General features: G+C 41.4%; 1 protein-coding gene across 4 annotated transcripts in view; it reads left to right on the top strand.

Moving 5' to 3' along the window:
* The window catches only part of Meis1 (Meis homeobox 1), a 138,560-nt gene that overhangs the window by 19,224 nt on the left and 105,989 nt on the right, over window positions 1–13,347 (top strand). For all 4 annotated transcript variants that reach the window (XM_029563922.1, XM_008833824.2, XM_008833825.2 and 1 more), the window contains exon 7: window positions 10,501–10,612. In XM_029563922.1, coding sequence (XP_029419782.1) covers window positions 10,501–10,612 — 112 coding nt within the window. The remainder of the gene's footprint in view (window positions 1–10,500; window positions 10,613–13,347) is intronic.

A 13,347-nucleotide genomic window follows, 5' to 3' on the forward strand; every position in this document is an offset into this window, starting at 1 on the left:
TCTATCTATCTATCATCTATCTATCTATCATCTATCTATCTATCTCTGTATCTATCTCTGTACCTATCTATCTATCTATCTATCATCTATCTATCTGTCATCTATCTAATCTAGCTGTCTAGCTATTTTTTGAGACAGGGTCTCCCTGTAGCCCTAGCTCATTTGGAATTTTCTGTATAGACTGGGCTATACTCAATCTCACAGAGATTCATCTGCCTCTTTCTGACTGCTATGATTAAAGGTGTGCACTACCACTTCTGGCCATTTTTTATTTTTAAGATCGAGTGAGCCTCAGTATGTTGCCCAGACTGGTCTTGAACTCCTGGGCTCAGCTTCTGTTGCTGGGACAACAGGCACATTCCATTGTGCCTGACTTCTATAAGAAAACAAGGTTACAAACTAAGTGCTTTCGCTAAGCCTGTGGTCAGGCTTCATTTTCTCTTCTACTCTCTTCATATGATTTTCCCCACAATATGCCACTTATAGAATTTAAGCATTCCAATCCATTCATTACCCATTTATTCTTTATTACATGCCAGCTTTGAGATTTTGGTAAAACTGACTGTCAGTATTTGTCAATTGCCTTTTAGTGCTGACTATTCTTTTGCCTTGTGATTTTGTGTGAATGTATCCCATGCAGAAAACTGTTATCTTCTGAAACCACAGTGAAATCTTCATGGGATGATGTTAACATTTATTCTTTTTTGCTTGTTTGTTTTTCGAGATAGTGTCTCCCTGTAGCCCCAGCTGGCCTGGTCCTCATTATGTGGACCAGGCTGGCCTCAATCTCACAGAAATCTGACTGCCTCTTCCACTAAAGTGCTAGGATTAAAGGCATGTGCCACCACACCCAACCTTAACATTTATTATTATTATTATTCTATTTTATACATATGAGTGTGATGCCTACATGTATGTACATGTACCTATGTTGTGCAGTGCTCGTGGAGGTGAGAAGAGGGTGTCAGATCCCTTGGAACTGGAGTTATGGACAGTTGTCAGCTGCCATGTGGGTGCTGGGAATCGAAGACCAGTCTTATGCAAGAGTAGTCAATGCTCTTAACCACTGAGCCATCTCTCCAGCCCTACATTTGTTCTTACAGTAGAAAAATCATACAAAGTCTATCAGTGTTGTGTGCATTCATCAGGAATGCTTTTGGAATAGGTTGGGTGTTATTTTACATCCATAGATATTTTGCTTTGGATTATTGATCTTTAAATTCTTAGATGAGTTAACTCAGCTATGTGAATTAATAGTACTGAAAATGTCAGAATAGAGACCTAAAAAGACACTGGACAGTGGGAAAGCAGAATCTTAAGACACATTGGACAGCAGGTCCACTGTACTGGCTTGTCAGAGGCCAGGCTTCAAGTACTGAGAAGACAGCAAAGCATGCACTTGTGTTAGAGGAGGCAGTGCACTAAGCACTAATCGTTTCTAAATATCTGTCTGATGGCCAAGATGCCTTGCATCCATTACTTTGTAATTTAAAACATTTAAATCCGTTTTCCATGTTCTTTTGCTTTGTGTTTCATGCACACGATGGAAGCACATTGCTGTTTGTGCTGAGTGTATGCACACATGTGTTTTGTGCTGCGTGTATGCACATGTGTGCCTACATGTCTGCACACAGGCTTCAGGGAGTCCTGGAATTCATACAGTCACCTAATGGAAAAGTTCTCATTGGAAGATGAAATTGCTCCTTTTCACCAAAGGCAAAAAATAAATAAATAAATAAAAGAAAGGAAAAAGTCATAAGAATTCTTCCCTACATGCCTTGGGGAATGTAGGGTATTTAATGCTTGAAAAACATCATCATTTTTGTAGGTCTTAATTTATGGTATATGACAGCTGGAAAACAACTCAGGTCAACAGACTCTGCCTTTGTTTCCACTACTTAGCCACTACTACTACTACTACTACTACTACTACTACTACTACTACTACTACTCATAGTCATATATGATAACATATACATCATATGTATCTATTGGCAATACAACAAAGTTGTTTAGCCATTAAGGTTTCATGCTTATGTGTGACTAAGAATACTAGCTAGCACCAATGTACTATGACTAAGGAATCACTGGATAACCAGCCAGATATCTCTCTAGAGTAAAAGTTCACAGCAGCAAACATGGCAGGGCTGGGGCTGTCAGAAGAGGAAGTGTGGTATCTTGGTGAGAGCCACAGACCCTGAGAGAGGATGCTGAACTTGCACCATCTTACCACCAACTTAACATCTGTTCCAGTCACCAAAATGAACCCTTGGGCCTCTAGTAGTAAAGTAAGAAGGCTTTTTGTTCCAACATCAAATAGGGGCTTAATAAGAACCCAACTGTCCATAGATTTTGGGTAAGGGAGTGGGGGGATGGGAGAGAAGGAAATGAGAAAAATGAGGACAGTTTGTGATGACTGTGGGATCGAGTGTACAGAGGCACTCTTAAAGAGAGTCTGTTTTCTTTAAGGTATGACACCTGGTAGGTTGACCAGAGGTGCCAAGGGATGGACCCACACCCAAGAGCATCTGAGGAACACAGATTACACTCAGTAGGCCTTTAAAAAAGAAAAATAATAACAGGACATGAAGTTGGGGGGTAATAGAATGGGGGTGAAGATTGAAGAGATGGTTTGAATATGATCTAAATACATTGTATGAAATTCTCAAGGAATCAATAAAAATATGCATTTTTTTTAGCAAGCCAGCCTTTGGGACTGGAGAGATGGCCCAGCAGCCAAGAGCACTTGTTGCTCTTACAGAAGACTGGGATTTGATTTCCAGCACCCTTTTGGGCAGCTTTCAGCTGCCTGTAACTCCAGTTCCAGGGCATCTGACCACCTCTTCTGGCCTCTGAGGGCACTTCATTCGCATGGTGCACATATACAAGCAGGCATACACACATACGCATGAGTAAAATAAAACAAAATAAAGCCAGCCCTCTGTGGAAGGTGAGCATGGGCCACCATTAGGGACTGTCCCTTGGCACTGGCAGCTGCCTCCTACACTTTGTATCTTTCAGCAAGATGTGTGGACCTGGATGTGCTTTTTCCAAAACACTGTTTCAAACATAAAACACCCACCCAAACATTTAAATGTGGCCCTTGATTCTGCAGCATCTGTGCATATTGAAGTATTAATTTGTGAGTACTTCTGAAATTTAAAAACATCCAGGAGCTTAAAAAGGTAAAAAATCAGTTTTACTATTAAGAAAGACAAAACAGTGCATACTTCTGAACTTGCTATGATTAAATTAAATGAATTTTGCTTAATGATTTACAGGAATTTTAAAGATGCCTTTGAAGAAGTCTATACTATTTTCTGAATTACCTGTTTTAAGTCAAGAAGATGTATGCTCAAAGGAACATATATCTTTAGGGTGTGATACCTGGTAGGTTGATCAGAGACTCCAAGGGATAAACCCACACCCAAGAGCATTTGAGGGTGCAAGTTTCCCTTGTTCCTAGGAGCTCAAGTAGCAGTGATTGAATGATTGAGGGATTATACAGCATGTTTTGGCTATCAAACAGATGTAAACAAGGCCTTCAAAAAATATCAGTGGAAGTGTTAGCCCACCAGACTCCAAATCTTCATTCATTAAAAACATCCCAGCCTCTTTTACTTCCCAATTGCAAGTCCATACAGGTAAATATGACTCTTTCTCACTGATGTACCTTGGCTCCTTCGCCCTGCTCATTTCTTTGTATGGGTCTTTCTGGTCTCTTTCCTTGAATTGCATCATTGATTAAATGATTTATCAAGAATCATATTGGTTGATACTATGTGCTTTTAAGGGTCATAAGAGACAGACATTAGACAGAGGTGAGGAGAGGTGAATTATCTGTGGCTCTCCTGGTGGCATGGAGTGGGGCCATTCAGCAACTCATCTTCACTTAGTGAAATAAGTGTGGTGTGCCTGTGTGTATATGTGTGTGACATGTGCAGTGTGAATGCATGTGCACATGAACATCATGCATATGGTCTCATGCCTCTCGTGGAGTGATTACTCTCCTGATCTGGAGGACTCAGTTTCTGCCTTTTGAGATGTGCCAGCTCTCAGATCTTTGGTAGGGAACCCTGGTGATTTGTGAGCAAATGTCTGCTCCCAAAGCGCACCTATTGACAGGTGCAGAGCACTTTCAGATTTTGATCACTGATTGATTCATTGATTCCCTCACAGCTGTTAGAGGTCCTCTTCTTTGTCAAGATCATTTAGCGCACAATTATCCACCATTTTTGAATGAGACCATTCATTCAAAACAGGGGGACATTGTTGCTGCTGTTTAAAGAAAGAAATATTATTAATTTGGAAAATATTATTTGGGCATCATCCTGATATGATGAATGAGTTGAAAGGAAACATCAAAGTGTTTTGTATACTATACAGGGACTATAAATATTAGCTATCTCATTAAACTTGATGGGGTAGGGACAAGCAAACCACCTGTAAAACCATGTTATTCCAAGGTGAAAATAAGATCAGTTTGCACTCTCTGAGCCCATACCAGCTGGGACACAGCCCAAGGCACACTCACCTGTGCATAAAGCCATCCCAGATGAACCAGAGGGCCTATGAACTGGGTACACCTGTATGCCGATAGTCTGGGGCTTTCTAGGTCAATCTCAATTCTTCTGTTAAGAGCTGTAGTGGCTGCCACTTACTGAGTGGTTGCTGCATGCTTGCAGTTTACATATGCTGTATCTGCTGGGGAACATTTTTAGAGTTGTTTTAGTGTACAAGACAGTGGGTTTCATGTTGACATTCTCAGAAATGCACATCTTTGTCCTGTGCTCACGTCCACTCCTCAGCACCGTCTCTTTTCCTTGCCAGTCCTACTTGTCTCCTTCCTCCATTCAAATTGTCCAAGGAAGCACTTCCACCCCTGTTTACTTATAGATAAGGCCATCAAGGTTTCGAGAGGTTGTGACTTGCCTAACTCGTGTACATGGTACAGCCAGGTCTCGCACAAAGATCTGCCTAATTCTACATTTTCTTTCTTTTCTCACTGTGTTACGCTGAAGCTACATATTAGTATATTTTATAGTAATCTGTGTTTGTATGAGTAGAACTATGCAAGGTGTATTTGGGATTTACATGTATGTTATAGTTGTTTTGTAATGTCTAACATACATAGGAGATATAATATTGGGTACAATTTAACAGAGATTCCCCTATTTGATATTTAATCTCTTCATTTTCTCAAAAATATATTTGTGGGGCTGAAGAGATGGCTCAGCGGTTAAGAGTGAGCACTGCTCTTGCTGAGGACCCGAGTTCAGTTCCCAGCACTCAGGTCAGATGGCTCACAACTACCTGTAACTCTAGCTCCATGGGCACCTGTACTCACTTGCGTACACCCACACATTGACATGCCCACATATACATAATTAAAAATAAAGTAAAAATACATTTGTATGTATTATGATACAAATATTTTCTAGGATGGGACATAAGGATGAATAAGAGATGTTCCAAAGTAGTCATAGCATAGAACTGTGGACAGGCACAGCAGTTCATCACAAAGCAGTGAGGGAGCCAAGTGACAGAGGGACTGATGTGGTGGTTCAAGAACTCCAGAGAGAAGAGCCCCATGCATCCTGGGGACAGCATGCATGTATCAAGGAAGGCTTTCTTGAAGAGCTGATATCTGAGCTGTGCCTTAAATAGTAAGTATAAAATAGTGCCTGGGTCAGGTAGGGAGAGCAGGCCATTGCAGGCAGAGGGGAAGGATGGGCAAAGTTTTGGAGAGATGAGCTATAGAACATCTTACGCAGATGTAGGATGTAGTTGGATTTTGCTGGAGTATACCGAACAAGGAGAAGAATGGTCCCCAGAGACTCTGAAGGCTTTCTGAATCAGGCTAATGAACTCGGAGCGTTCTCTGTAGGCAGTAGGGAGCAGTTCATTCAGCATCATTTCCTGAGTACCAGCACAGTGCTGTCTGGCGTGCAGGACATAAAGGTTAGCAAAGCAGGGCCAGACCTGCCCTCAGGGAGCTCAAGCCTTCGTGAGAGCCTTGTAAAGCTGGAGATTTATTTGACTGTTTTTTAGTGGTAAAAGTGAACAAAGCATGATGACTGAATGGGGCAGAAGTGGGAGGAGGGGAGGAGAGATATGGAGCGAGAGAGGAGGAGAGAGGGGGAGAGAGGGGGGACAGATGGTTCTTGGGTTTATACAGTGGATGAATGGCAGGTATGATACCTACTAGGATGGAGAAAAAAGAAGAAAAAATAAGCCAACTGCTGAAGAAATGTAATGCCAGCACTCAGGAGATAAAGGCAGGAGGATTGTTGTAATTTTGGGGCCAGCATGGTCTATGTAATGAGTTCCAGGCCTACCAGTACCCAGGACTACCTAGTGAGATACTGTCTCAAAATAAACAAAACAGAAGAATGAAGAGGAGGCTTTGTGGAAAAGTTTAACCTTGGATTTGTTGAATGAGATCAACATCTTTGCATGGAGATGGTTTATCAGGTGGTTGGTCATACAAGTCAAAAAATCAAGGAGGAAATCTATAGACACAAATTTGGAAGCATGCAGTTGATAATTCAGGCTGTGGCCATGAAAGGCGTTTTCTAAGGAAATATGAATGGTGGTAAGAGGACTCAAAATAGTTCAAGGTCTGAATGGAAAGATTCAGGAAAATAAGGTTGTTTGGAAGGTATGGTTTTTTGAGATGATGGTGGTACCTTAATAAACAATAATTCAAGTTAGTTCCTTCGGCATTTGCTTCAGCCTAACTTCAGCCGTGGATTGTTCTTTGCTCTTAAAAGAGCAGTCAGAGCAGAGTGAGCTACTGCCCTTGTCCTGCAAGAGTCTGTCATCAGGAGAGGTCGCTGCTGCTACCTACCACCAGATGCCAGCAAAACAGTCTCCAAGTAGAAAGCATCATGCACGGAACAATTCATGAGAACAAACCAAATTTTTATTTTGGTTCACTCTTAAGAAGTACAAGAAAAAAGGAAATGTTTAAGAGAAAAGGTGTGGGGGGGGGAACTTCTTCAAGTATTCTAAATTGCTGCCTTTCAAGACCCCAGAGCTAGAAAAACCATGAGAGGAATTACATGTCATATGTGATATTTATACAGGAACCGAGAGTTTCAGGTGGAGTGAAGCTTTTAGCTCCTTCCCCTATGGCAGCTGAAGTTCCATCCACTGTCAGTGCTTAGCCAGTTTAGACCCAGTAAGTAGCAAAGCCTTCTGTGACTTTTGTGTGTAGCCCTGTAAATGTCTCCTAGAACAGTGGTTCTCAAACTTTTAGAGTCATTGACTCCCTTAAGAATCTCTTGAACAGTTGTGGACATTCGGCGGTGGGAGGGGGGTATGCAAATATGTACATAAACACAGGAATTAGTAAGGCAGACCCCTGAAGTGTTCCACAGGATGCCACTGGACTTCAGGTTAGGGCCTTTGTCTCAGTGATTTCTAGTAGATGAGAATACAGCCATTGCTTATTCTGAAATTATATACATAGGAGGAAAGAAGCATCTTTGAGACTAATTTAGAACCATGACTAGGATTTGCTGTGCATCCAATGTACTGCACTGTTGGTTTTATTCTGTCAGCTTTACTTTCGAAGTGGCCCAGAGCAACTCACAACTTCACAGATTTATGTACCTAATCATATGCACATATTTTATCTTAAAGTAATGATACTGTTTGGTGTGACTTGTATAGTCACAGAAATACGTTATTATAACTGAAGTTCCCTGGTAGATGGGTTTGGGGGGAGTTTTCTCTGATTAGGGAGGGCTGTCTTACATATTTATATTGGAAGAGTTCATAAGCTCTATCTGATACTTGGACTTTAATCATGCTTAATGAACTGAAGTAAGCACAATTCCTGTTCTATTTTGGTAACCCTGCAGATTTCCTCTGATGCTTAGTTTCATGTGACTACACCGTTCTTGAAATGCTAATACACAATGCTAATTCAAGAAAGGACCAGAAAAGTTAGATTTCATTTCTGAGAGCTGCATTCAGTATTCACAGGCCTTCTGGTTGTGAGAAGAATACATTAGGTGGAAAATATGGGCTCCTACCTTTGGTGAACATAGAAATTTAAACATATAGGTTGCACAAAATTTGGATAAACTGAGGTTGAGTCCAACATTTCTTGCATGAACGCCTGTATAATGTGGCGATAGCTGAGAAAAGAGGAGCCCAGCTAAGACCCAACACAATGGAGATGCAGTGAATTGGAATGCCTCACAGATCATAGCGGAATCAGAATTTCCAGCAAGGAAAATCTTTTCATGGTGAATTAAGTGGTGGATGAAGAAAAATGGTGATGAAAAAGGTAGGCACAGATCACAAACACTGAGCCCGGGGCTCACCGCTGAAGATTTAAGAACCTTAGCTAAAGCTATGCAGAATAGAATGTGGAAAATTGAATTTACTAAACAATTAAGCATTGAATTAATCTACATCCTGCACAGTAGAAAAGTGGGGGAGGGAGCAGAGCAGAACTGAATAAATCAGTGGAGCTCATTAAAAGATAGTGAATATATCAGATCTGCTGTGGCGTAAAGAAGGACAGCTTCCTGTCTGACATGGAATAATTCTTTGGTTCTAAGTCACCTTTTTGGACTTCTACTCTTAATCAGATTAGCAAAAATGTTTCTGATGAGGTTAGTCTGTTGCTCTGTATTTTAGCTTGTGATTGCTAGCTTTTCTATTAATTACAAGTCGGATCACCAGTCGACAGTCGTAGTGAGGGACAACATAAATAAAATGAGAGTGCTCAGGAGACGTCACTCGAAGGATCTCATGCATCCTGAAACTCCCACGGGTTCCTGCAGCCTCCCACATGCCTTGCTGGTCTTTTGTTCAATTACAGTTAATGCAATAGTTTGCCATTTTCTCCTTCTAATTATATTTTCAAGTGGGATTTGTAGCACACAGAAAAACATCCTTTTACATGTCGAGGCACCGGGGTTTTGTGCCTGGCATTGTCTGTCCCCTGGGTGCTGTGCCATTCTTTCTGCAGAGCTCTGAATAAACAAGTCCCCCTTTTAGAGCTGCAGTTGTACAAACTGAAAATTTATGCATTAACTGTTTGCATTCTGAGCATGTGTTCCAGATTATGCCTTACAACATTCTTCTGGTATGCTTCAAAATGTGTGCTTGCAAAAAAGCACTTCCTGCACTGGTCACATATCTCTCAATCACAGAAGCAGCAGATCAATTAGCACTGTTTTTGAGAATATGCATAATGGCTGAGATAAACATACAAGTAATGTGGCCTGAGGCTTTATTCCATTTTGAGGGTGGCACTAGTCCTCAGGCCAAGGTCATAGCATAGGTGGGGTGAAATGTCCATTATAGACACCCGAGTCTCCCTTGGAATTTCAGTGCAGCAATTTTCATGGTCAGGACCTTTGCTTTCTTCTTTCCGGATGTCTGAACCATTCGATCTCCTCAGCCCTTCTGGGCTAGGTTTTTCTCTGGGAAGGATAAATAATTTTCAAGAAATAAGCAAAGAACACTTTGATTTTGCTAGGCATGCTCCAACTGTGCAAGGGTCAATAAACTTTACTACAGCATAGTCATGAACCACGACCTTCTGTGACTGAAATGATGTATACATATTTTACACACAAGATCATCTTGCTTTCCCACTAGTAATCCTGAAGACAAACATCCTTTCCTAGCCAAGAACCAGCTTTCTATCCTGCCTCATTCCTGCTGTGCAGGATGACCAGTGACTCACTAGGTTGTTCTGGAAAGCTAGCACTAAAAGCTAATTCAAGTCTTTTCTGGTGATAGAAATTTGGGAGAAGTATCACCATGATTGTTTTCCATAAGAATTGAATTTACAGCCAATCTGAATGTTACTTTCAAATGCACCCAGTGATAAGAAGCAACATCTGTTTTCTGTTCAATAGTACAAGAAGGCTCGGCATGGGGCTGAGTGTGCACAGTCCATGTGAATCTTTTGTTGTTATCTTTTCTTTTTTGTCCTTGTTCCTGGCCCATTTGCCATGTCCCATCAGGAAAACAGCTGACACACACTAGCTATTGTGGACCCTGGCTGGATTGTGAGATCTTGAAAGCTCTACCAGGTCTTGCAGGATGAAGCAGAGGCCTCTCTGGTAAAGCAGTGTGGGAGACCACCACTCCCATCTGCATTTCCAGAATAGCAGAATGTTGGGATAGAGGGCTAAAAGTATAGTTAAAATCAAGTGGCACCCCATCCCCTACTCTTTGTCTGAATGGTTTTTGCTTTCCTTGTTAATAAAGTATATAATTACTTACGGACTATTTGTATATATTATTTTAATTTGGAAGCTGAATTTGGTAGATTTTGAATATACCTATGCAGCTCTAAGCCAGAGCCAGTTTTGAAGATGGGCAAGAACCATGGCATGTTGTCCTCTGTAGAGGGGCGGGAACCATGGCATGTTGTCCTCTCTAGCCCTCCACCACTTTGTCACTGTCTGACAGGATCCCACCCTTAACAGACGACTCTTACTCGGACTTCTGATTTGTGCCCCACAGCCGTCTTGGAGTAGAGATCATGATGACACGGCATCCACGCGCTCAGGAGGAACCCCAGGCCCTTCCAGCGGCGGCCACACTTCACACAGTGGGGATAACAGCAGTGAGCAAGGTAGGAGAGGCATTCTCGTTCTCCATTGCTACTTGTTTCGTGTCCAAAGGTTGAAAACTGTCAGAAATGTCAGTCAGCTGCTACCTCTACAGCTTTTCTTAGAGCACAAATCCCATATCATGTGAGAATCTTGTTCAATCCCGGCCCCTATTCCCCTGTACCATTGCAGCTGCCTGTCTGCTGACCACCTCCATGAATTGACTGAGGTGAGGTTAGAGAAGCAGAGGAGAAGTTCAGGTGTGCATAGACAGCTTGGCACTACTGCCCTTCTAGAATGTTCTGCAGGGCTATTCAGAAGGCTATTCATGGACATGCATGCTGACAATAGTAAGAAATAAAGCTTTTACATCAGCAAAAAGGTAAATGAATATCCTCCGTGCTGCTTCAGAGGAGGACCCTGTTCCCATGGATTTTGCATATAATTAGTGAAATTTAAGTTCTAAAAATTAAAGTTTTCAACTGACTATGAAAGACTGCATTACCTAAGAACTCTGAGCCCACAGTAGGTACAACATTAAAATTCAATTTTTGTGATCATGGTTCAGTTAATGGCAGCAAAGGCATTTTTTTTTTGTCTAATTTAGTTGGGGTACACCAATTAAAACAGTAAAGTCTGTTATGAATTTAGCATGATTAATTGGAAAACAGGAGCAGGAAAGGTCATTTTTAGATGTATGTGTGGTATTTGCCCAGGAAATAACTTCTGCAAACATAATTTTAGGCATTGGAGACATTTTATTGTTCAAAGAAATGTTGCTGACTTCATCAGAAGGGTTAGCCTGGTAAAAGTGGAGCTGGGGTAGTAACCCAGTCCAGAACTGAGCAGAAGCAGGCAGCCTCTGACCTCTGACTTTTTCTGGAAAATGATATGCAGCATAAATCCAAGAGGCCTTTTTCCTTTCACGTGTGTGTATGTGTTATGGCATTGCTGTTGAGAGCGGTAAGGTGGTGTCAGCACTTTCGATAGAAAAGTGACTTGCGGAGTGCTACTTACATTGAGTTTTCAGAGGTGTAAATGGAATCTGAATTTTTTTTCCCATAGCCCAGAACTGCTGCTACAAAGGGTCACAGCCTAATATTTTGTTGGTTTCATTCTTGTTTTCATTTCTTGATTTATAAAATATATATCATTGGAGAATCATTAGGCCCCTTAGCTGAGGAATTAAGGCCTGCAGACTGAGGGAATGTTCTAGAATGTGCAAGTTCTCTCAAACATAAGCTGCTAAGAGGATGTTCAGAGGGCAAAGACCCATTGCCAGCTCCTCACCTCTGATGAGCCGTGACCAGAAATTAGAAATTTCGTATGTTTCTTTTCCCTTGACAAGCACTCTCCCAAGGCCCAGTTAATGCCGGGTCATCCCTGGGCTCCGCACACTCTTCCCATAACTACCTTTCCACTTTCACGGGGCCCATCTGTGCTTTTCATATTTCCTTCTACCCTCTAGGTGTTTTACAAAGCATCTTCATATAAAGTATCTCACTTTAAATGATCTTGTTCGAACCATTTTAAAACAGTTTTGGGGTTGGGGAAATGGTTCAGCAGTTAAGAACCCTTGCAGCTCTTACAGAGGACCCAGGTCCAGTTTCCAGCAGCCATATGGTGGCTCACATCTGTCTGTAACTCCAGTTCCAAGGGATGGGACACCCTCTTCTGACTTCTGCAGGCACTGCACTCACATGGTACACATACAGACATGCAGGTACACACAAATATGCATAAATAAAAATACACCCAGTGAAATAATCCTGGTGGTAGTTAAAGCAGATGTATAAGAAAGATAAGTTCTGTGATGTGCCGAGGTCCACCATCCAGTTTCTTGCTTATGTGCGTAAAATTATTTTCATCTTGCCCTCGTCCTCAGTTTTCTGCTAAAGAACCAATGTCAGTTACTTCCACTGTGAGTAAACAGGAGCCTTGCGTGATGACCCTTCCGACATTAGCTCCATAAAGTGAGATGGTAGGCTCATTGTTAGTCTTCCTTGCTTTTCTGGTGGGTTTTCTTTGGCAGGGAGGTTTATGCAGGATAATGCCTACAAGTGTTTCTGAAACAACTTGTGTACATTTTCATGCTGACTCGAAGCCTTCCAAACCTGTTTACTCATCCCTGAGACCTGTGGAGCTGGGCCTTTGTGCAGCCTTTGGATTAACTGTGCACAGTGACTTTTCCACACCTTCCCTGTGCGCCTTTTCTGGCAGCATTTGTCCTACAGTACATGTCTTAAATAAGTATTTCCACAGTTTGAGTCCATTTTAGTCAACTGGGCAAATAACAGCCCTCTTCAAAAGATTTATAAATCCATAAATATTTCTTTGTACATACCCAATAGACAGAAATAACTCAGCCTGTCATATACCCAAAAAGGTGTTTCCCGTGCCCCTAGACAAGAGAAGACACATTTTAAAAGTCGCTCTACTGCATTATTTGCCCTGAATTTTTTTTTCAGGTTTTACTGCTTCATTATAGCACCTGTGGCAATAAATAAGTAAACAAACAAACAAACAAACAAATAAATAAATAAGATCTCTAGCCTTTGAGTCTCTGTTAAATAACCTGTCCTCTAGACAGCTGTAGGCATATAGCCAGATAGCTACATCTCAACTGAGTCCTATTTTTTTTTCTTTTTTACTTTTGAAGAAACTAAAATACATCACCCAGGAAACTTTTAATGTTCTGATAAATTTCAAAAGGCAATGATAATTCTTTAAGTGCTAACAATGTTGATAATTTTGATTA

The sequence above is a fragment of the Nannospalax galili genome, unplaced genomic scaffold, assembly GCF_000622305.1.
Source record: "Nannospalax galili isolate Female #2095 unplaced genomic scaffold, S.galili_v1.0 scaffold576, whole genome shotgun sequence".
In the NCBI taxonomy this organism is placed as follows: Eukaryota; Metazoa; Chordata; class Mammalia; order Rodentia; family Spalacidae; genus Nannospalax; species Nannospalax galili.